Below are 24,040 nucleotides of genomic sequence, written 5' to 3' on the forward strand. Positions count from 1 at the left end.
CCTAGAATCTGGTGGTTAGCAGTGCAGTGTGGGCTCTGGGGTCAGCCTGGGGTCGGCCTGGCCTCAGTCTGGGCTCTGCCACCCACTCACTGTATTAACTTGAGCAAGGTAGCTAAAGGCTGAATGACAGCCCAGCGTCTGACACAGAAAGCGGTTAATACAAACTGGCATTACTACTACTTTGTCCCCAGGGTCAGGGTGGGTCCAGAGGCTCAAAAGACAATGAATTAATGAGAGGAGTAGCTGAATGAATGCGGGAGGCAGGGCAGCAGGCAGGGAGGAAGAGCAGGGGGCAGGGAAGGGGGTGGAAGGGAAGCAGGCAGGCTTCAGTGCCCATCTCTCAGGAGTTTCACACTGAAGGAGAAAAAGATGGAGAAGGGGGAAAAGCAAGCGATCATTTATGAAGCACTATGCAAAGCACTGTTTCCTGACTTACCACCCAAATAAAAGCTTATGGGGGAGCTATGAATGTACTATCTCCCTCCCCCCATTTTTATAGAACAACAACAACAAAAGAGGCTCAGGAGAGTGGAGTGACGTTTCTAACAGTAACAGAAGACAGATCCAGTTCAAAGTTAATCTGAAAATAATTAAAACCTCTCCACCAAGTTTGTCAGGAATGAGTGCTGATGTTCCCCCAGGGGTGAGCATCCTGGCTGGTCAGAGGGAGGAACTGAGAGCATCTCCTGAGCCGGAGGGCTGGTCTCCGGCTGGGAGGGCAGCCTGGACGGCAGCTGTGAAGGGGACAGAAGTGAACGGACAGGAGACAGAGCGACAGGCGTCGAATCCCCCCCAAGAGGAAGAGCAATTTGAATTAGAAGTTATAAAACAAAACAATGAAAACTGGTGGTGAGGAGGGATTCCATCAATAGGGAGTGGGCAGGGAATGTTTAAAACTACGGTGCAGACAAAGAAATGCCCAGCATTTCTGCCTGCACATCTTGCAGTAGTTCTGTGATCGGAACCTTTGGAAGGACCTCAGACTACAGGACCAGCACCTCCTTCCAGGTGGAACTCGAACAGAATGTCAACCACGTGGACCGGGCCTTTGGGGTCCCTGCAAAGCTCTTTATTTGAGAATTCCTATCTTTTAAAACTTCTGTTTTCCTTCCCTGTGGCAAAACAGTCTCTCGGGTTCACGAACTGTCAAAACCGGATGTGAGAGGAGTCTGCCGCGGGCCGGAGAAGCTGCACCAGGCCCGGCCGGCCGGGGATGCACGCGGCGCTCCTCAGGGAAAGGTGACTGGCGTGAGGGCACAGGATCTCCCTGAAAGGCCTTCCTGATCCCTTTCATGCCAGCTAGAGCGGGGGAGAGACGGGGAGACATAAAGCTTCATCTGAGGGAGGTGAAGGGAGGGAAGAAGGATTGAAAGTCAAGGGAAAAGGGACCCATGAGATAAAGACAGACTGGCAGATGGGGCGGGGTGGGGGGTAGGAGGAAGGAAAGGAGAAGGGAACTCCCTGCACTGGGCTCAGCGACTCGAATCACCTCCCAGACCTCACACCCCTGTGGGAAGACTCAGCACTTCCGTCTACAGAGTGGAGCAGGCTTAGAGAGGCTACATGACCACCCCACGGCCATCCTTTGGTAGGTACACCAGCAGGGATTTGAAAGGTGGTGTCTTCTTTTGCAAAACTTTTTCTACCCATCAGTTCCATTGAGAGACGGAGAGATAGAGAGATGAAGAGATGGAGAAACGGACAGATGGAGAGAAGGAGGGAGAGTGGAGGGGGAGGGAGCGAGGGAGGGCCAAGCCATGACAAGGCTGGAAATAAAGGCAAAACCTGAAGGAATGTCAAGAAGTGCTTAAAATCTCCTCGAAGGCAAGTGATTATATTCACAAAAGTTCTACAAATGTCTTCTCTAAAGTGATACTTTTGACGTTCTTCACATTCAGTTTCCCACATTATTCTGGACACAGAGCCACCCCGGCCCCTGTGGCTTTGTGGACGAGGCTGCAGGGAACAAAGCAACCACATTAACGATGTCCACTACTACTCTGTGCCCTCTGGCGGGAGTCCTCAGAGAAAATGGAACAAGGGAAGAACAATGTACGTTATCCTATGCATCACCCACAGTGACTCTGTTGGCATTGTTCATAGTTCATTGGGGTCCCCAAAAGTTAGAAAACCTGACCACGGTCACAGGTCACATGGGTCACAGGTGAGCCCCAATTCTAGCTCATTCTACCGAACCGTGCTGAGCACCGGATAGAGCTCTGGGAGCTTACTGCTACTTTAAAGATGATGTTCTGGGAAGTCACAAGCTGGGCTAAAAATCTGGAAACCGAAATTTTATCTCTCAAATCCTAGGAAAGCCATACCTCTCTCTGCATCTTTTCTCTCTGCCTGCTTTCAAAACACCTCCATCACCTTAGCCCCGCACTCTACACAGGTTTACACGATCACTTAGTCTTCCATCGATCTAACATGGGTCTCTCCACAGAGACTGTAAGCGCCACTATCTCCTCTCCTGAGGAATGCAGGGTGCATGCAGTACAGGAAAGAGCACTGGATTTGGACTTGGACAACCTGAGTTCAAATCCCAGTTGTACAACTTAGAGCTGAATCACAGGGCAAGTGACTTGGCCTCCCCTGAAGCTTCAGTTCCCAAACCTTTTAAAACAGGAACATTAACGGTAATTACTTCAGGGGAATATTGTGAGGATTAAATGAGTTTACCCATAAAATGCTTCACAGAGTAGTTGGCACAGAGGAAAGTACTTAAAAACGTTAGCTATAATTAGTCCACCGTAAGTCCGTTAGGTTGTTAAAAATACCCACTGGTGTGCACACCTGCCCACACGGGGGCGCTGTGATGGTGAGCAGGGCGCGGCCCCCAGTGCCTGAGGGTTAGTACCTGTCTGGAGACCAGAACTTCACACTATGGCAGCACACACTTCCTAAAGGGAAGGTGGCCAGAACTCCACATTGTGGCCACCTCAAGGGTAGGCATCGGTCCTGAAAAATAACAATACTATCGAATGCTTAGCATGGCTTTCTTCTACAAAGCTTCAAATTATGGGTGTACATTTATTATTTATGCCTTCACAACAGCTTCCCAGATTGCTAAAATCAGATCTAATTTTCGATTTTTTGTGTGTGCTGTAAAACTATGGCTACAAGGGGTGGGGTGCTGGGTGAACGTGATCAGTGGTCACACCTGGACTAAGTGCAGACCCCGCGGCCCGGGTCAGGGGGCATCCCCTCCCCCTCCCCCACACAGTAGAAAGCCTGGAGAGAGGCAGGGGCGGCAGAACTCGCAAGGAGGTCGAAGACCAACGGTTTGGGGCTCAGCGCTGTGGTGCAATCACTGTCTGTGCATGAAAAGTCACTTAATTTTGCCACTTTATTCTACTTTTTGAATGTGCAGTTTCTAGCACAGTGCCTGGAACAGGAGAAATACAACTTGAGAAATATCAGTTACTTTCCTTTCGCCTTGCAAACACTCACCTAGCAGTCTGCCTCCCACCATGTCCATGGGGATACCAAAGGAAGCATTTCAAATTACAATGCCCCCACCCGATCTCCTGATCTTCCCCTATGACCTGTTCTTTCTGGAGTTCTGTGTCTCAAAAATGCAGCCACGCCACTCTGGACACCTTCGGTCCTCCGTGATTCCCATCAACTTTCTCTTCCTAGTTCCAATCACCAGAACTTCCCGATGACGCAGTCTTCCAAGCATTCCCTAACAGGATGATTTCTTTCACCTCGAACGACCCACCAGGTCTGAGGCAACAGCACGTCTCTCCCGGATGACTGCAGGAGTCTCCTACATGGCTTCCTTGCTTCCTCTTTTATTCTCAGAAGGGCAGCCAAGGTGACCCATTAGACACACAAATCAGGTCATGTCACTCCTGCTCAAAGCCGGACAATGACTTCTCCTATCTCTGCAGGGAAAGGCAAAACCCTCCCAGACCCTACAAATGAGATGCCATGATCAGACGTTGTCAGTTTTGCCCTCTCCTGGGCTCTCTCTGCTCTATTCTGGCCTCCATCCTATTCCCTAAACCAGCCAGATAATATAATGTCTGAAACATTACCCTTGCTGTTCCATATGCCTAGGACACTATTCCACTCTGCCCAGACCTAGCATACCTGCTTTTCTTAATTTCTTCAGGTTTTTGCTTACATGTCATCTCTCTTGTCAGACCTTTCATCATCACCCTATTTGAATATAGAAACAACGCACATGTGTGCTCACACTTGCATCCCCACCGGCATCCCTTAGCTCCTTTCCCTAATTTCCTCAAGAGCACGAGTCCCTGCCTCCTGGACTATAGATTTCACTTGTTTATTTCTTCATTGTCTATGTCCCCCACTCAAATATACACTCGTATAGGGCAGGGATTGGGCTTGTCTTCTTTGCAACGGTTCCAATAGTCAGAAAACGAAAGCTTGACTGAAGGGACGACTCCTAATTCTACGAATGTCTGATTCTTTCTGCTAAGAACTAGTGGCTCTGAAAATACCTCCTTTGGATGGAGCAGGCTCGAGAAGGATGCAGCCCGCTGACGTAGGGACGGAGACATTTTCCACTGGCGTTAAGTCCAGGGTCAGGGAGCACATGGACATCCCCAGGAGGCACCCCCAAAGCTGTGCATGGTAGAGGCTGAGAATGTGTCCGAGCCCCTCTGAAAAGGCTTCGTACTAGATTTGTCATATAATGAATTTGGGTTAGGGGGATGTCATAGCAGCATTAACAGGTAGAGGGTACACGAGAGCTTAATGCAAGCAGCGCTGCAGCCCCCACATAAGGAGTCGCTCTAAGGCAGAGACAAATTAACAGGGCCCAATTGCATCAATGTCACTCAAAACGTTTACAGGGAAAGATATCAACAGCAATTGCCTTTATGAGAGGGGAACTCTCCTCCCTCTTGGACCAGAACGTTCTATGTTTATGAGTTTAACCTTAGGGGCTTTCTCCCTGTTCCATGACCTGGATTCTAATTGGTCCAGTTTAGAAAAACAAAAACAAAACCATAAAAAAACCCCAAAAAACCAAACACCTGTATAAGAGAGTGCCATATGGAGAAGAGCTTACTTATTTTTCTTTCACCTCCATAGTTTCCCAGAAAAGTTAGGGCGAGCCTGGGAAAACCTCACATGTTTTTCACACCCTTTGGCTGCTGACAGATGAAAACTGCAACACAGCCTGCCTTGCCTGTGAGCACCCGGAAGGCGGGTGCCACACTCCTGATGGGTTCAGATACTGTCGCCGACGTCTGATACGTTCCTCTGCACGGTGGGGGCCTAACGAACGCTAGAAATAAACCTGTGAGAGAATGAACAATAAAGCTCAGTCCATTGTCTCAGCTCCTCGCATTCAGATCCTTTTGTCTCTGGTCCTGGCCTTCATCCACACACCCCGCTCCACCCCAGAAGGAAAGGGCCCTGGACTGTGAGCCTGCCAAATCCAAATCCTTGGACTGGCCCTGGAGGCTTGCCCTCTGCACAGAATGTCGGGGACTTAACACCATGGTGACACCTGCGTTGCCCTTGGCTACAGCGCCCCACCTGCTCTGCGGCAGGTCCTAGCTGGGCAAGATCGAATGCGCTCTCCTAGCTGCAATTAGGGACCCCCTGTCCCAGTGGTTCTGCAGGGTTACCCTTACTATCCGAGGGAGATGTGTCGCTGCAAATGCAGGCCAGGTTTCTCAGGGAGCCAACTCCAATGTGGAAGTTAGCGTGCAGGAGGGTAATTTAGGGAGCACTCTTGGGAACAGCACCTGTGAAACAAGGGAAGAAAACAGGGCCTGGCAGAGAGAGAAATCCAGCCACACAGCTGTCTCGAGAGAGTGCTACAGTTGAGCCAGCAAGACCCTACATTCACCAGTCATTGTGTGACACAGGGGTGCCCAGGAAGGGGGCGTGGCCAAGGGCGAAGGCCAGCCCTGAGAAAAGCCATCTTCAGGCAGCATTCGCAGCAGCTGGAGAACTAAGTCCTATTACAAGAGGGGACTGTGGGCACGGACTGCACACCATTACTCCTCCTATCCGGCAGGTCGGAGCGTAAGCCGACCACCTGGCCTGTGATGCCCTCCTGGCCACCTTCTCTGACCCCTTTTGGTAGAGGTGGTCTTTTGCCTCCTTATTTTCAGAGCCCAGCACCCTGTCTGACACCTGGCAGGGATGCAGGAAATGCCTGCTGAATAAAGACAACACTGACATCTGAACATTTAAAAACCTGTCTCCTTAAAGCAAGGGTCCCCAAACTTTTTACACAGGGGGCCAGTTCACTGTCCCTCAGACCGTTGGAGGGCCGGACTATAAAAAATACTATAAACAAATCCCTATGCACACTGAACATATCTTATTTTAAAGTAAAAAAACAAAATGGGAACAAATACAATATTTAAAATAAAGAACAAGTAAATTTAAATCAACAAACTGACCAGTATTTTAGTGGGAACTATGGGCCTCCTTTTGGCTAATGAGACGGTCAATGTCCGGTTCTATATTTGTCACTGCTAGTCGTAACAAATGATACGACGCACTTCCGGGGCCGTGACGTGTGCATCCTACGTCACCCGAAGTAGTACTGTACGTGAGCGATGACGCACTTTGTGATGTCTCACTGACCACCAATGAAAGAGGTGCCCCTTCCAGAAGTGTGGTGGGGGCCGGATAAATGGCTTCAGGAGGCCACATGCGGCTCGTGGGCCGTAGTTTGGGGACCCCTGCCTTAAAGTATTCAACTTGATTAGAAAAACAAGCAGAAATGGTTGGGGACCTTGAACAGAGATGCACAAGGAAGCCAGCGCACACATGCCTTCTGGCCTCCACTCTGGGCACAGTCTGCATCCGACCAACCTTCCATTACCTGTGAGATGGGGCAGATCCAAGCAGTCTCAGCTTCGGCACTTCTGCTAAAGGATGTCTTCACTGGTGTCATTACTGACATGGGTAAGGAAAGGAACTCCTGGTCCCCAAGGGAATGAGTCTGAGGGTCAGAGTGTTTCCCGCACGACATGCTGAGGACTTTTTTCAGTTGGCCCAGAGCTAAGAGGCTCCAGGAAGGAAGTGGGCAGAGACCAGAACCAGCCAGGATAGCCTGTGATTTACGGAAACACCATCATTTCAGATCACTGAGTGAGATCGCCCCTTCAAGGGATAAGGTGTTCCAGAAGAGGTAAGTGGAACTTTAAACCCAGAAGCCAGAGTGCAATTTCAAAACAAAAACTAAAAGAAAGAAAGAAAGAAAGAAAGAAAGAAAGAAAGAAAGAAAGAAAGAAAGAAATCTTACTGCCGAATCCCTCTCGCTGTATGTCTAATATATAGAAGAACTGAAAAAATATTGCAGTGTAAGGACGACATCAGGCAGAAGGGTATTAATAGCCCCAGATTTATGCCAAACGTCACTGTTCATGAGGTTAAGTACACCTACTGGGCTCACAATTTCCACCAAACACTCGCAGGTTCCTTGAGGCAGTGCAAGAGTGACAATCATAGCTAAGAAGGAAGGAACGGGGCTGGAAGGAACATCTTGCACAGCCAAGTGGATGTACCTCTTTAATGTATTGAGCCCCAATGGGAACGAAAGCAAAAGCCATCAGAATATTTCCAAACATACTGTAATCAATACCCAGCTCGGCTACCTCACAGGCTTCCTCAGCAATCAGAGTATCGGAGATAAAAAGAGAAAAGGGACAGACGTGTGTCTCTACACAGGTAAGTCAACAGTCAGTGGTTTGCATTACGAATACATACATTTCATAGTTATTGCTAACAAAGCACCCACTGAACAGAGACCTTACCTCTTCACATGGTAAAGAAACGCAAATTCCAGTGTAGCATTTTTCAAAAGCCAGCAGACTTGACACTCAGCGGTATTTGTAATTCCTCATCCATTCCATTAACATGACCCCATTAAGAGTTCGCAACACAGGTTTGTTTTGTTTTTAAATACAATTACGATTCTTGGCATGCCGACATCGATACCAGAAAAAAAAAAAGGGCAACAATTACCTTTGAACTTGTGGAACACAGCCCACAGCTCAGCAATGTCAGTGGCAAAAGTGATATCTGTGTCGAGGACAATGACCCTCTCCAGGTTGGTGGGAAGAGTCTTGGTCAGGACGAGCTTCATCAGGCCGTAAATCCCAGAGTAATGTTTGTTGGGGATCCAGGACACTTCAGACTACACAGGGCAGGGAACAGCGGGAGCAGGAGAGAGAGAAAATAAAATCACTACGTTAATTTTTCTTTTTTTTTTGCATAAACACTGTAAATAGTGCCTGGTACCTAAATAGTATCCAATAAAAATCTGTTGAATAGATGAATATTTTCTTAAAGATGTGTTCATATAATTTTGAGAGTGGCATGTGAAGTTTTTTGGGATAAGAAAATGCATCTGAATCAAGGGAGAGGAAAAGTAATGGTTTTAAAACCTCTGTTGCATGTAAACACTACGCTCTGATTTTTAAAATAATGCTCTTGTTGTTACAGAAATTGTACAGATTCACTTGGAGAAAATAAGAATATAAAGAATATACACAAAACAAGAAATAGAAGTATAAAAACTGCATCAGACTATATGTTTTGCAAATGCTACCTAACACTTTTTCTAGGCAGATCTATTTCTTTCAAACACTAAAGATTACTACTTAGTAGTCTTAAAGCTTATGCTTATCTATTTTTTTAAAGCAGTAATTAAACCAATTAGTGTTGTTGCCTTCTTCTGGTGCTCACATAAACACATGAAGGGAAAGTGGTCATAATCTATGTAACACTCCACTGGGTAACAAGACACGCACACACATGCACGTGCGTGCATGACAAATGAGCCCATGAGGGCCATCACTAAGTCCTCACCTACTATAGCAACTAACGTCTTGCAGGCAGGTAGAGTCAAAAGCAAGTCACACCCCTTGGTACCACCTGGTACCCAAAGTCAAGACCAAAAACAATCCTAACCCTAGTGTGGTGACAGCTTTCCAAGGTACAGGTCTCATGTGAAGGTCACTGTGGGCGGGGCCCCCACCCTTGCTGCCATGAGGCATCTGCGTGGGATTCCAAGTGCACTTCTGATCCTCGTGCAGTTGACATGTGCAGCACGCAGCTCTTACTGAAAACCATGGCTGCCCCATCAAGGTTCCACGAAATACTGATCATCCCTTTCGTACTTTTCATTCTATTATGAGGACGCTGTTCTAAAAAAATTAGTCAAATTTACAAACAAGAGACTGATAGCATACTATACAATCTACAATGCAGATTAAGAGGTACTAAAGAGGCCCTGGCCGGTTGGCTTGGCGGTGGAGCGTCGGCCTGGCATGCGGGGGACCCGGGTTCGATTCCCGGCCAGGGCACATAGAAGAGGCGCCCATTTGCTTCTCCACCCCCCCCCTCCTTCCTCTCTGTCCCTCTTCCCCTCCCACAGCGAGGCTCCATTGGAGCAAGGATGGCCTGGGCGCTGGGGATGGCTCCTTGGCCTCTGCCCCAGGTGCTAGAGTGGCTCTGGTCGCGGCAGAGAGACGCCCCGGAGGGGCAGAGCGTCGCCCCCTGGTGGGCGGAGCGTCGCCCCTGGTGGGCGTGCCGGATGGATCCCGGTCGGGCGCATGCGGGAGTCTGTCTGACTGTCTCTCCCCGTTTCCAGCTTCAGAAAAGTACAAAAAAAAAAAAAAAAAAGAGGTACTAAAGGGTCATCTGCATAGGATATTAAAAGGGAAAAAAAGTAAGTTTTGAAATGGCTTTTGCTTAAGAACCCCTACGTATAATCAAACAACATGAAAACATAGCCACACAAATTTGTGTAGAGAAAGAAGGAAGAGAAGCATGACATCAAATGACTAACGGTGACCCTTTTGGCATGATGTGAGACAGACACAGATAGATCTTTATTTTCCAACTTCATAAAAGGAACAACTACTACTGTTGTAAAGAATACCTACGCGTGACATTCTGTTTCAGCATGTCAGACCCGGTGACGGTGGGAATGCTGAGACAGAACCCCCGTGACATCTCTTCGGACCCACTGCATCTCGCAAACTCCCACTCCATAGTATCCTTTTCACCTTCATTTTTGAAAATGTCATGTAGCTGCTCCTTATTCTCAGTTTTACAACAGTCCTTCGCATAAAAGAGTATAATTCTGACCAGGATAAAAAACAACCAACCAACCAACCAACCAACCCATAAACTGATGGACTGAACTATTCACTGCGTGTCAGTCTCCAGAAAAACAATCTTCAGCTCTGTGTCTGTAGTCCCTGTCACCGTGCACCTGGGCAGCATGGAGGACGGGAAAAAAGAGACCAAAGTTACAATCTGAACTCCAGCCTCATAAAAACGTTGATCTCGTTAAGCCTCTTTCTTCGTCTATAAAATGGACATGCTGCCTGCATCACACGGCTGACGTAGAAATTAAAAGAGATTACAGGACTCGAGTGTTTGGTACACAAAAGACTCTCAGTGAATATAAGTCCCTGACTCCTTCCTGATGCCCCCTCCTCATTTCAGGTATTCAGGTAGTCAAGCCTCTTTCACTGCTCCCATTAAAGGTGGTGGTGGTGGTGTGTGTGTGGGGTAGTCTCTGGAAGACAGTACAGCCTGAAACCGTGTGTGCTGGAGTCAGGCACACCTGGATTCAGGTTTTGGCCTTGTCACTTAATCGCAATGTCAACTTGGACAAGTTTGCTTGGCCTTCCTGGGCTTCTGCCATTTATCAAAGGCAGTTACTTCTAAGTGCTGACTGCACTGTCTCGGTCAGGGTGTGGGCGGAAACAGCTCACTCATCCTGGACAATCTGAGCTAAATATAATAATAGAACTGAGGTGTATGCAAAACTTAGGGGCAGTAACAAGGACTGAGCAGCACTTGGGGGAGGGGAAAGTAGGAGGCCGTTAGCACCCAGGGCCAATGCCAGCAGCTGCTGAAATCCAGAGAGAAAATCCTATGAATAAGCCACCTGACAGGAGCAGTGACCTTCAATAGAGGGACACGGACTACCTGTGACAGTTCCACAGGATGGAACGGGGAGAGAGATCTCAGCCTCTCTCTCTTCCTATCCACTGATCTGCTGGACAAACCCAATGAACTCAGTCAGACATGTGAACTTCATGCATCAGCCTCATGGGGCAGAAAACGGTAAAGAAGGGAGAGAGAGGACCCGGAGGGACTAACCTAACACAGCTAGCATAGTCACTAAATTAATTGAATCATGGCAATTTCAGAGTACAGCGACTTATTATGGTAGATGCAAATGGATAGGTGGATGGGTACATGGATGGATGGATGGATGGATGGATGGATGGATGGATGGATGGATGGATGGGTGGATGAGTGGACAAAAAGATGAACAGACAGACAAATGGCACAGGAAGGTGAGTGACTTGTCTACAATTCCACAGAGAGCACGATACAAAGCTACAGTTGGAACCTGTCAGAAGAAGGCTGGCGTTCTTTCCCTTAACCAAATTATCCTTGCTTTGGAGTCAGCTTCCTGACCAGCCATCTGGGGCCTACGGGCTCTGCGAGGACTTCCCTCCAGCAGATCGTAGGACACTCTTCCTCATGAAGGCCCAGCCTTTGCAACTCCGCTTTGTTCCCCTCCCCCCTGAGAATTTGCCTGAACTGAAGCTTGGCAATCGTCCGTCCATGCTGCAGAGCCAAGCTATTTCATCAGACCTTTAATTAACTTATTCATCTGTGTTGGTTACCATCAAAGCAGGAGAGCCTGGTAAAGACTAAACACCAGAGCACTGGGTTAAGCCATCTAATTAGATTGCCCTGACTCCTGGATTTATTTTTAACACACATGTGAGGTTGTGAGGTACTCAAATGAATCGCAGAGAAGTAGGGCTACAGGAATAAATTAATCTCAACATGAGTCCAGGCCTGAATGTCATCTCAAGTCCCCAACTTAATACATAATCAATTAAGTCAGAGTGCACAATTAGAGGTCACAGAAGCATGTAAATGAGTGTGTATTCAGAAAGAAAACTAAGGCCTCTACAGGAGGAAAGGATGTGTGGTAAGAAGCAGATACATGTATCATATTTGGCTCACTCTCTTAGAAATAGCATAGAATACCTGCCCCCACCCCTTCATCCTAATCCTGCGAATCCTTCAGGTCTCAACTTAGAAGGCACCACCACCTCTTGGTCACCGCCTCCCCACGGCCCCAGGCTGGGCCCCGGCTCCAGACATAGCTGTTACCCTTTCTTCTGCACAGCACGCTGTCACGCTGTGTCTAATTTTCCGTGTCTCTCTCTGGCTCTGGGCTGGAACTCCTTGAGGCAGGGATGATGTCATTTTTATGTGGTAACAAGTTATTACTCAAAAATGTTCAGGACTGCAGAGTTAGCCAGCCAGACCCGGGTTCAGATGCGCTCTCCGACCTTTTCCACTACTCGGAGCCAGAAGCATCACTAACGCTGAGTCCAGTGTCAGAGTGGTACTACAGAAGGGGTGTGGCCGGTGGAGGCCCACGGCCTGGGCGTCAGTGCCAGTGCCAGTGCAAATACGCTGTGTGAGCAGGCTCAGGCACGTCACTGAACCTCCACGAGCCTTAGTTTGCTCATCTGCAAAATGGGGGGCTGAGAACTCTCCATAAAATTGCTAGGACTGCAAAGCTGGGCGGGGACCCAGTGGGCCTCTGTACAGCACACTCCTCTTCTCCCAGTGAACACCGGTCCACTCTGCCAATGCTCAGATGATTCAGGATTTTGAGTCTGATAAAATCAAGGAATTATGGGACCTCTGACAATATGGGGGAGGTTGGGAATGGAGGCGATGGTGCCGGAGGAAGTAAGTCACCCATCCCCTTTTCCTAGGTTTCCACATAAAGACTAACAAAAGTCACCATTTGAGATGTCCTGGGAAACTTGGATCCTCCTCGGTAGATTTCCAAACGGAACAGCACGCCCTCCGTGTTAGGAGGAGAAAATGTGGGCGGGATGGGTCAGCCATGTACCTGTTCAGGGCAGTCTCTTGACACAACTCACACTGATACGATCTCACGCCCTCTCTGCAAGCACTGCAATCCAAGCAGGGATACCAAGTCACGGGGTCAGAGGGGAGAAGACCACCCCTGAGGAAGCTGAGACAGCCTGGGGGCACCATGCAGACAGACCCAAGCACCCTACAGAGGCTCCAGCACCCCCCCTTCCGGCACAGAACATCCTAGTTACGCTCTTTACCATTATAAACGCACCAAAGGGTTTGTGTAATTAAAAGGATAATAAAACTGAAAGTTACCTTATTTTAATGGACATATTCTTATCCTTGCAATAGCTGTTAATAATTCTAAGCAGCATGCCCTGAGATTTAATTAGCAAGAATGCAATCGTGCTCAAGAAGAATACCACCTAATGCACTTATGTAAAGGTTCGCATGCGATCCCAGGTCTGAAGGGTTTGTGCTTACAGAGTGGGGTTGGGGAGTGCTCTCAAGGGGAAATTGGCCTGGTCAGAGCTGCTAGTTCCTCAGTGGATGAACCCTGAGGGAGTTTCTGTAAAGTTCTTCATCTGATGCTGGATGGTCCACACAAAAGTTCCCCAGGAAATCTCACTAGGGCAGTGACATGAGCATGGAGGCACAAGGTGGGACAGAGGACACTAACCTACTGGTGACAGCTTAAAACTGACGTCTCCATGGTGAAGCCAGGTTTCTGACCTTTGAAAGACAAGGCAAAGGCTGGGGAATGCGCTCGATTTGCTGGGATATGGTATCCAATGGTACAGGAAGAGGTTCTTTTCAGCAGGCTGGGGTGCCCAGCAATGGTAACGACAGACAGTATCACCTAGCATTCACTGGGCGCTTACTGTGTGCCAGGCACTGTGCTAGGAGCGTTTGATGGGCTATCTTACCAAAACCGCCCCCAACTAGTCTAAAGGTCAGGTGCTGTTACCCTAGTCCCCAAAGTTTGGGTGATGAGGGCTGAGTCTTTACCTTCACCCAGTTTCCAGGCCCCAGCCCCAGATGTTCTCCCCTGAAATGACACCTCTCTCTCCTTTCCCACAGCCCCTGGCCTATCCAGATGTGCTCTTCACTCCTCTGGCTACCGTACAGGCATAACTGAGCCCTGCCTGCATCCCGCCAAATCTCCATTCATCAAGGAGCTGTCTTGCATGGCAGTTAGGTACGAAGGCCTTAGAGTTGGGCATCCCTGGTTCCTGAATCTCTCTGGGCCTTAACTTTCCCATCTGTAAAATAGAGATAATAGTAGCACACCTTGCTCCCTTCCCAGGGAGTTAGTTCTTTTATTTGTAGTCTGTAAGCTTTCCTCCATCAGCCCAGAAATATGAGTTCTTTACCCATTTCAACATCTTTCCATGGACTACAAATCACCTTGACACATTTTTAAAAATGAAAAACAGAACGCATCCAAGCTGCGGAGTACTTGGAAAGTCATTTGCCTTTCATGTTGTTTCTGAGTGGTCGTCTTGACAACCCACCTGCATGTTCAGACTGTCCCCATTGAGAAATGGGGGGTTCGGGTGTCACAGGGACGCTGGGAGATGCCATGGGGAAGGGCTCATGGGGGGGCACAGCTCAGGGATCCAACTGGTTAGATTCCAAACCCCAATTCTACTGCCTCTGCATGGGCAAGCTCGACTCCCTAAATCTCAATCTCCTCACCCATAAAATACAGAAAATAAAATAATACATATTGCATGAGGTTTGCAAAAGCAGCAAATGAGGCAGGAGAACTAAGGCACCTTGCACAGTGCCTCGCAGATGATAAGGGCTTAATATTAGCTTTTAAATTGCACCCTGGAGCCTGCCTGGGTTTGAATCCTGTCTCCATCGCTCACTAGACTGGGTCGCTTCAGGCAAGTAATTAATCCTCTATGTACCTTAGTCTTTCTTATCTGTAAAGTGGGCATCATGGAGCACATATTCCACAAGACTGTGAGAACTCTGGTGCTGTATGTAAGTAATGGCTATTGCTGTTAATTGTTAATGTTATTACTAATGGTGTTTAGAGCAATAGAAAAAGATAAGATTCATACCTATTAGCTAAAATCATCTGCATTTGTATTTAGCATCGCCTGCCAAGGAAAACTCTAGTCAGGATCATTTAAATAAGTATTTATAGAACACTCGATGTGGGCCAGGTGCTAAGGAGGGACTAGGGACCAGAGTCTGTGATGAATAAAACATGGCTGATGCGCTCTAGGAGTCCATGGTCTAGTGGATATTCATCATCCATCGCTGCATAACAAGGTACCTCAAAATACAGCAGCTTAAAACAGCAGAAATTATTGATTCTCTCACAGTCTCTGTGTCAGGAATTCGGGAGCCTGTTAGCTGGGTAGTGCTGGCTTGGGATTTCTCTAGAGGCTGCAGTCAAGGCATCAGGTGGGCCTTCAGACCTCAGAATGCTTGCGATCTGCTTCTCAGCTGGCTCACTCTACCTGCCCAGCAGTCGATGCTGGCTATTAGGGAGGCGCAGTGCATTGCCCCTGGACCGTTCCGTAGGGCTACTTACATGTCTTTACAACACGGCAGCTGACCTCTCCCAGAGTGAGTGAGAGAAAGATAGGAGCGGGATGTCTTTTATGACTTGGCCCCTGAAGGTACACGGCGCCATTTCCTCCATGCGATATTGGTTCTAGAGGTCAGTCCTGAGCACCGTGCAAAGAGACTAGACAAGAGTGTGAACACTAAGGGATGGTGAACGTTGAGCCATCTCGGAAACTAGTGACTGCATCTGTCATGATATGATATGAACTGGAAAGTGATCACTTCCAAGTGTGTTCGGAGCAGTAGTCTGGTAGGAGGACAATTAAAGGGGAATGTTAGGGAAGGAGGGAGGGAGAGCAACCCTTGGAGACGTCTGCAGGAGACGAGCATCACGTTTGGCATTGACAACTGAGTTTCTCAAATACTGGGAGACAAGGAGAGGTATTAGTAAGACACAGGGATATAAACAAATGACCGTCTGTGTGTGTCTGTGTAAAATAACTACAATCTGATAGGTATGTCTTAGAGTTGGAAGGGATGGTGAGACTATGGAAAGGGTCAAAGGTTGGCGACTCCTGTATGCCATGCTAAAGAGCATCAGACAATATCCCGGAGACAGTGGGAAGGTTTTCATTAGTAAAGAGACATAATCTCACTGTTTGAATGTGTTCTAGTTACTGTGACAGAAAAGGATTAACAGGAGGCAGCTGAGAGACATCAGAACCTTGGAGGATGTCGACCAAAAAAAAAAAAAAAAAAAAAAAAAGCAGATTTCCAGGGTCATATACACAGAGGTGATGATTCATCAGGTCTGGGGCAGGGCCCAGAAATCTGTATTTTTCAATCAGCACCCTATGTGAGCCTAAGGTAGATGCTCCCATACTACACACTAAGAAACACCAAGTTAGGAGGTACAGGAAGTACGGTCTTTCTCAGGGTCTTGGTGACTGAATCATTTACATCAGCTCACCGACCAGTCTCCTGTTCAGAAACAGGATAGAAGATTAGCCTCAAACTTAAGTGGCCCACCTGAACTTGACATAGTTGGATGCATGGGGGGAGAACAGCTCTTCAAAGATTAGTAAGAGAGTGTTGACAGAAGATCAGGATCTCCAGATAACCCTGCATATCACGGGTGGCTTATGACTGCAGAGCCATGAAGGGTTTCCTGCTTGTCCTTTATTTTTTAATATATATATGTATATATATTTTAATTTAGAAATTAAATTTAATGGGGTGGCATTGATCAATATGAGTACACAAGTTTCAGGTGAACATTCTATGGCATTTGAACTGTTGATTGCGTTGTGTGTCCTTTTTTTTTTTTTTTTTTTGTATTTTTCCAAACTTAGAAGCAGGGAGGCAGTCAGACAGACTCCCGCATGTGCCCTACTGGGATCCACCTGGCATGCCCACCAGGGGGCAATGCTCAGCCCCTCTGAGGTGTTGCTCCATTGAGGCTGGAGCCATTCTGGCATCTGAGACAGAGGTCATGGAACCATCCTCAGCGCCCGGGCCAACTTTGCTCCAATGGAGCCTCGGCTGCAGGAGGGGAAGAGAGAGACAGAGAGGAAGGAGAGGGGGAGGGGTGGAGAAGCAGATGGGCGCTTCTCCTGTGTGCCCTGGCCGGGAATCGAACCCGGAACTTCCACATGCTGGGCCGTGTGGAAGTCTACCACTGAGCCAACTGGCCAGGGCTGTGTGTCCCTCTTTTTAAACTTAGAAATCTCATTTCAATAAAAGCAGCTCTAGGCCAGTGACTGTGAAGTTCTATGGAACCAGTATCCACAGGAAGGCTGAGCCACACCCGGGGGGGGGGGGGGCGGCAAGCAGCTTTATGCAAAACACAGAGTTTGTATTATTATCCATATGAACTACTGTAATTCTACTTTTGCCCCACCCTGTATTTCTCATCTTCTCACAATGGAAACTTGGAAGGAGACTTTGTCAGAGTCCCCAGGCTGGTCTTTGCAGGTGACAGCAATGAACATTTATTCAGAACAGACAACAGTTGCCAAAAGTAGTTAGCTGGCTTCCACCTGAAATGCTCATTATGCAGTAATCTACTGAGCAACTATCTTCCACAAACAAAATTAATTTAGAATAATGACAAAGGTACAGTGACTCAAGATGAATGTGATCACGGATCTACAAACACATGCCTCCTTTTACCAGTGGCAACAAAAGCCCTTTCCCGGGAGCCTGGTGAGGAGCAGCCTCTGTGGAGCCTTGTGCAGCCTGGGGGGGACTGGTCACCAGAGCATTTGCCGAGTGCTAAACATCCCTCAGTACTCTATGTTACGAAACGGAGCATTTCGAAGACTTGGAATTCTGATTTGTGAACTGGACTGTTACAGTGGTTTAATTTCCTGAAATATAGTTGCCTTCCTAACGAACAGATTTTTCAATGCACCGAGTAGAAAATTGCATTAGCTTCTGTATTGCTTGAACTTAATAGTTTTAGAAGCTGCAATTCTTCTTATTACAGAGCACAGTATGTATTTATGGATGTATACTTAGCATGGTGTCTGACACACAGGAGGTACTCAGTGAATCATTTTTGAAAAAGTAAAATAATATATATACACAAGCAATGCTCACCGAGAACCATTCCTTGTGATACAGACAGACCGGTGAACCTGCTTCATTCATTTATCCCTCATTCATTCATTTAAACACCAGATGACGGCTTTGAGAGAATTTCAGTACAGGTGGGGGAGACGTAAAGACAAATAATTTCAAAAAGCGTTATTATAGCCATCAGGACAGTGGTTTATCTTGATGGGGATTGCAGGAGGCGGGTGATGGGATGAAAAAGTCATCCAGGTGGCTTTGTTCTAATTCTAAGATAGATGGCATGACATTTTATCAATGTATGTGTCCTATAACGTATTTATCTACAATCTTCACATGTGTGTGCAGAATGATATCACGGGTGACCCAGGATCCAGACTGTGACCTACACAGAACACAGAACTGGGAGCTAGGGGTCACAGCCTAACCAACTGAAGTAACACACACACACATACGCTCAACTCTTGCTCAAAGTGCCGTAAATGGAGATAATCATTACATTAGTAAATGGAAGGGGGAAAAAAATCACAACAAAACTCTTATTTCCCTGTCACTATACATTTACTCTTCAGCATGCATTCCTTAGTGGGGCAAAAACTGCTTCTCGTGGGGCAAAAATATCTCATGGGGGATGCAGTTAGAGAATGCTGTTAGAAGAAGATCTATTTAGAAAGGCTCTTAGGGATAATAAAATTTATAGAAGGTTGAGAAACTGTGCTCTGCAGGATGATAGGACACCAAACTACCCAGCCACGAAACAGAGCTGTGTGCAGAGACACAAATACATCAAAAAGCTGAATCAGTTATTAGCATCTCCTAAATCTAGCCATTCCTCATGAATTGAATCAGAAGGTGCTCTAACTAGAAAACATTACAGTTGTCTGTCCTCCAGTTCATCTGGAAATGGGGGAGCCCTTTGCCCATTCTCTCCCCTTACCTCCATTTCTTCCTTTCTACTTTGCCACCTCCTTTGCAGGGAACCATCCAAAGGGCAACCTCAGAGGCTGACACCAAGGAGGCGCCATGCTGCTCCACATTAACGAGGCGTTTTTCATTTTCGGAGGGCTTTGCGATCCTTGGGAGGCCAAGTGCTTGCCTGTGACACTCCTGTCCCCAGCTTCAGAGATCTACCCTGAAGGTCAATTTAGCTCTAAGTACCTGGGGAGGGTGACCCCAAACAATTAAGGAGGGTTAAGGAGGACGAAACAGAGGTGCTGCTTAATTAATTTCTGGTTGGCTTAAAAACGGTTCTCTTTCACAAAACACAGAAGGCAAGAAGAGTCTTCAGGCATAGTCAAGAGATCCAAAGGAAAGCCTTGTCAGGGACAGACTTTCGACTTTCTCCTGGTTACAAGCCAAAATGGCCCTCTTCACCGGTCACTCCTGAAGAGACGATGTCTTTACTCGGCTCCTGTAATATATCTACCAATCATTAACCAAAGTTCTTCATTGTAATTTCAAATATTTTAACCTTGAGCCTTGTTTTAGGTGATCTAGACCGCGGATTTATTGACATTTCCTCTACATGCCCCCATAACAGGCCCCTACTATTTATATGAATGGTTGTCAAGGAAACCAGGTGTGAGTATAGCTGTCTAACCTGTCTAGATTTACAATGTATCATGCATGAACATGCAGATAGGAAAGGAATGTCACCCTTAGAAAGTACTAAGGAAGATGGTGAGTGGTACAAGATAATCGCATTCAGCCTTACTTCCATTTGGGGATTTGGTTACTGATCAAAGGAATTCCTAATGCTCTAAACTCCCCTTTCAAAAAAGAAAAAAAACCTTACACAGTTCTGAAAGTGACTCATTTACCTAAACATTCCCGGTGTGTGCCAAACTCCATTATTAGTCGCAAAGGGAAGAATAGTGAATGTAGAATGTTCCTATCTCTTAGATCACAGTTAAGAGGTTACGAGGATTATAGTTATGATAATAAGAATATTGTGTCTGTTCAATGCCCATTATGTAACAGACACCATACGCTATTTACCAATACCAGCTTTAAGTCACACAATAAACTCTATAAAATACGGATCAAGGAAATTACATCATCTTAAAGAATTATAGGAGCTGGTACTGAAAATCAAATTTGGCTCATTCTAAAAATTGTAATCATTTTGAGAGTGGACTCAAATAAAATATTAAAATGATCATTAGGCAGTGAGAACTATACATAAAATGGTGCTGGAATGCTTGGGATGGAGTAACCGACTACACCTGGAACTAGGAAGCAAAATCAGGAAAGGTGAAGGTGACAGTGATATCGGGCTCATACGTTCAGCACGAATGAACTCTGCATCCTGGGGAGAGTCAGTGCAAAGCGTGAAGAGTCCCGTGACTTCTCAGCACAAGTGTTTCCCCAATATCTGGAGGGGGACAAGTGAGCAGTAACATTCTACTAGGAAAACGCTTCATGACGCCAAAATAAAAAGCAGAGAGAAAAGCTTGAACAATAAGTCTATATCCCCAAAGACTGTTAGAATGGATTTTTTTTTTTATTTTATTTAGGCCCTGGCCAGTTGGCTCAGTGGTAGAGCGCCAGTCTGGTGTGTGGATGTCCTGGGTTCGATTCCCAGTCAGGGCACACAGGAGAAGCGCCCATCTGCTTCTCCACCCCTCCCCCTCTCCATCCTCTCTGTCTCTCTCTTCCCCTCCTGCAGCCACGGCTCCACTGGAGTGAGTTGGCCTCAGGTTCGGAGGATGGTTCCATGGCCTCCACCTCAGACGTGAAAAACAATGGCTCTGATTGCAAAGGAGCAAGGGCCCCAGATGGGCAGAGCATCGCCCCCTAGTGGGCTTGCCAGGTAGGTCCTAGTAGGGGCCGTGTAGGAGTTTGTCTTTGCCTCCTCATCCTCTCATTAAATTAAAAAAAAATTATTTAGAAAAGAGAATGGATTCTTGACATCTAAAGAGTGTGCCAGAGAAAAACTTAGCCTCCAATGCTCAGCCTTTATGTAAATGACACTGTCGAGGGTCCAGGGCAAAGGCCAACTGGAGTCTGGGTGACCACCTCTAGGACACTCATGAAGACCATGTGGAGCCATCATCCAGCACTAGGGGCACATTAGAACCACCTGGGCCCACCACTGGGCCCACCCTGGAAAATCTAATTTGGGATTCCTAGTGGTGGGGCCTGGGCTTGCTGCTGGTTCTGGTTTGATAAGGATCAGAAGTTACAGCCACCATGGGGAACATTACAGAGAGGCCTCCAAAAATTAAGACTAGAACTACCCTATGATCCAGCAATCCCACTTCTGGGTATTTATCTGAAAAATACGAAAAGACTAATTTACAAGGATATCTGCACCCCTATGTTTATTGCAATAACCAAGACCTGAAACAACCTCAGTGTCCAATGATGCTGAACAGATAAAGCTGTGAATTGTGTGCGAGCGCACACACAATGGACTACTACACAGCCATAAAATGAATAAAAGGTGAAATCCTACCATTTGCAACGTCCTGGATAGACCTTGAAAGTATTAGGCTAGGCCCTGGCCGGTTGGCTCAGTGGTAGAGTGCCGGCCTGGCATGCAGAAGTCCTGGGTTCAATTCCCGGCCAGGGCACACAGGAGAAGCACCCATCTGCTTCTCCACCCCTCCTCCTCTCCTTCCTCTCTGTCTCTCTCTTCCCCTCCTGCAGCCGAGGCTCCATTGGAGTACAGATGGCCCGGGCGCAGGGGATGGCTCCTTGGCCTCTGCCCCAGGCGCTAGAGTGGCTCTGGTCGCGACAGAGCGACGCCCTGGAGGGGCAGAGCATCGCCCCCTGGTGGGCAGAGTGTCGCCCCCTGGTGGGCGTGCCGGGTGGATCCCGGTCGGGCACATGCGGGAGTCTGTCTGACTGCCTCCCCGTTTCTAGCTTCATGAAAATACAAAAAAAAAAAAAAAACACCCAAAAAAAACAAAAAAAAGAAAGTACTAGGCTAAGTAAAATCAGTCTGACGGAAAAAAACAAATACCATATGATTTCACTGATAAGCGGAATATCAAAACACACAAGAAAATGAAAATAAATAAACAAAATGAAAGAAAAACTTGTAGAGGCAGACAACAGATGGGTGGATATCAGAGGGGAAGGGAGGTGGAGGGAGGGTGACGGGTAGAGGAATCCAGTCCTGGTGGGACAGCGCAGTGGGTTAGAGCATCCTCCTGAAAAGCAGGAGTTGCCAGTTCCGTCCCCAGTCGGGACACACACAGGAACCTATTGATGTTGCTGTCTCTCTTTCTGTCCCTTCCTCTCTCTCTAAAATCAACAAAACAAACCAACAAAAAAGGGGTAAGGGAGCTCAAGAGGATGGCTACAAAAACTAGACTTTGGGGTGAGTAGTACAGACAGGCGTTGATTTATAATGTTAGGCGGCTGAAATATATGTTACAAACCAGTTACCTCAGAGGAAATACATTTGGAAAACAAAAAGAAAACAGATCACAAGTGAAGCTAATGTGCAATGAAGCGTGGGCCCCAGCATTGTTTTTTGCTGTTGCTTTGTGTTACTAACGCCTAACAAATAATTCTTTATGTGCAATCAAGCCTGAGGTTCACAACAGTTGCAGAAACAAACCCACCAATCAATTCTAACTTCCAGCTGGGAAAATCAAGACTCAAATTGATGGCATAGATCTATAACTTTAGCTTTTTCTGTTGTTTTTTTTGTTGGCACAGACAATTGTCAAGTTCCTCGGTAGATGGTTGATTCTTAAAAAATTCCCAATCCCTGGCCAGTTGGCTCAGTGGATAGAGTGTCGGCCCAGCACATAGAAGTCCCAGGTTTGATTCCTCCTGGTCAGGGAACATAAGAGAAGTGACAGTCTGCTTCTTTCCTGCTCCCTCTCCCCCTTCTCTCTCTTTCTTCCTCTCTTGCAGCCAATGATTTCAGATTGATTTGAGCATCGGCCCTGGGCACTGAGAATAGCTTGGATGATTTGAGCATTGGCCCCAGACAGGGGTTGCCAGGTGGATCCCAGTTGGGGCACATGCAGGAGTCTGTCTCACTATCTTCCTTCCTCTTACTTAAAACAAAAAACCCTGGTCTGGGAATACTTAAGTATTCTTGCCCCGAAGTAACGTACTGAAATGAGCACTGAACTCAAGAGTATGAAAATCACAAGTTGGAATCCAGTCAGTTCCCTTCTCAGACTCCACGTGGGAAAAATAGGTACAGACACCTCCTTGTTCTTGGAGACTGACAATACGATGATGTATGTGGAAACCCCTTAGAATGCCTGACAAATCTGCACTAGTGAGCTGAATGCAGAAACAGGAAATATTTCATCACATGGCAAGTAGAATGCAGGCCCAATCACAGTGAGTGAGCTCAGAACACCAATGCCTTACCACCTCTGCCACCAGTGGTGAATACTTGCTTTCTTACAATGGAAGCTCTGCTGGAGGGCAGAGCTTACGTATTATGTATACGTAATGGAAAGGCAACAAGCCCACTCTGGGACACAACGTAGGTTAAGTAATAATAGCACGTTAATACTAGGGGGTGAGAAAGGGGAGCTTCTGCAACACCATTATGCCTATTAATGAGACGTTGATCATCTCCTTCCTGTTTCCTCTTCAAACCTATTATTTAGGGAGGAGTGAGCTGTAAAACCCACTGGGGTTCTTTAATTCAGCCAGGGTAAGTGGTTAAATCTAATGAAAATGTTCTCCTCGGATGAGTTTTCCAGCCGAGGGAGTTGAGTATTTGAATAGATTATTTAACAGGTCAGTTTGTGAAACGTCCACCTTAGAAAAAGATAACAGGAATGAGGACAACAATAATCGTGTGTGTACAGCACTTTCTCCTGTACGACAGTTTCAAACCAATTATCTCACTGGGTTCTTGAAATAATTCTGTGAGTGAAGGAAGTAAGGAATTCATATCTCCACTTTGTATCAAGGAAAGTAAGACTTTTAAAACATCACTGTCCAAAGTTACACCACTAGTGAATGATTTTGGATTGCAACTCACCTCTTCTGAACCTTCAGGAAAATCACTTCAATGAGGCCCAGGACCTTCTGACACCCCCATGTAATGCTTTGACTTTATCACGGGAAG

General features: G+C 46.9%; 1 protein-coding gene across 10 annotated transcripts in view; it reads right to left on the bottom strand.

The window, feature by feature from the left end:
* The window catches only part of LARGE1 (LARGE xylosyl- and glucuronyltransferase 1), a 556,826-nt gene that overhangs the window by 230,428 nt on the left and 302,358 nt on the right, over positions 1-24,040 (bottom strand). For all 10 annotated transcript variants that reach the window (XM_066358245.1, XM_066358239.1, XM_066358243.1 and 7 more), the window contains one exon: positions 7,969-8,140. In XM_066358245.1, coding sequence (XP_066214342.1) covers positions 7,969-8,140 — 172 coding nt within the window. The remainder of the gene's footprint in view (positions 1-7,968; positions 8,141-24,040) is intronic.

Source organism: Saccopteryx leptura, chromosome 1 (genome assembly GCF_036850995.1).
Source record: "Saccopteryx leptura isolate mSacLep1 chromosome 1, mSacLep1_pri_phased_curated, whole genome shotgun sequence".
NCBI classification, from domain to species: domain Eukaryota; kingdom Metazoa; phylum Chordata; class Mammalia; order Chiroptera; family Emballonuridae; genus Saccopteryx; species Saccopteryx leptura.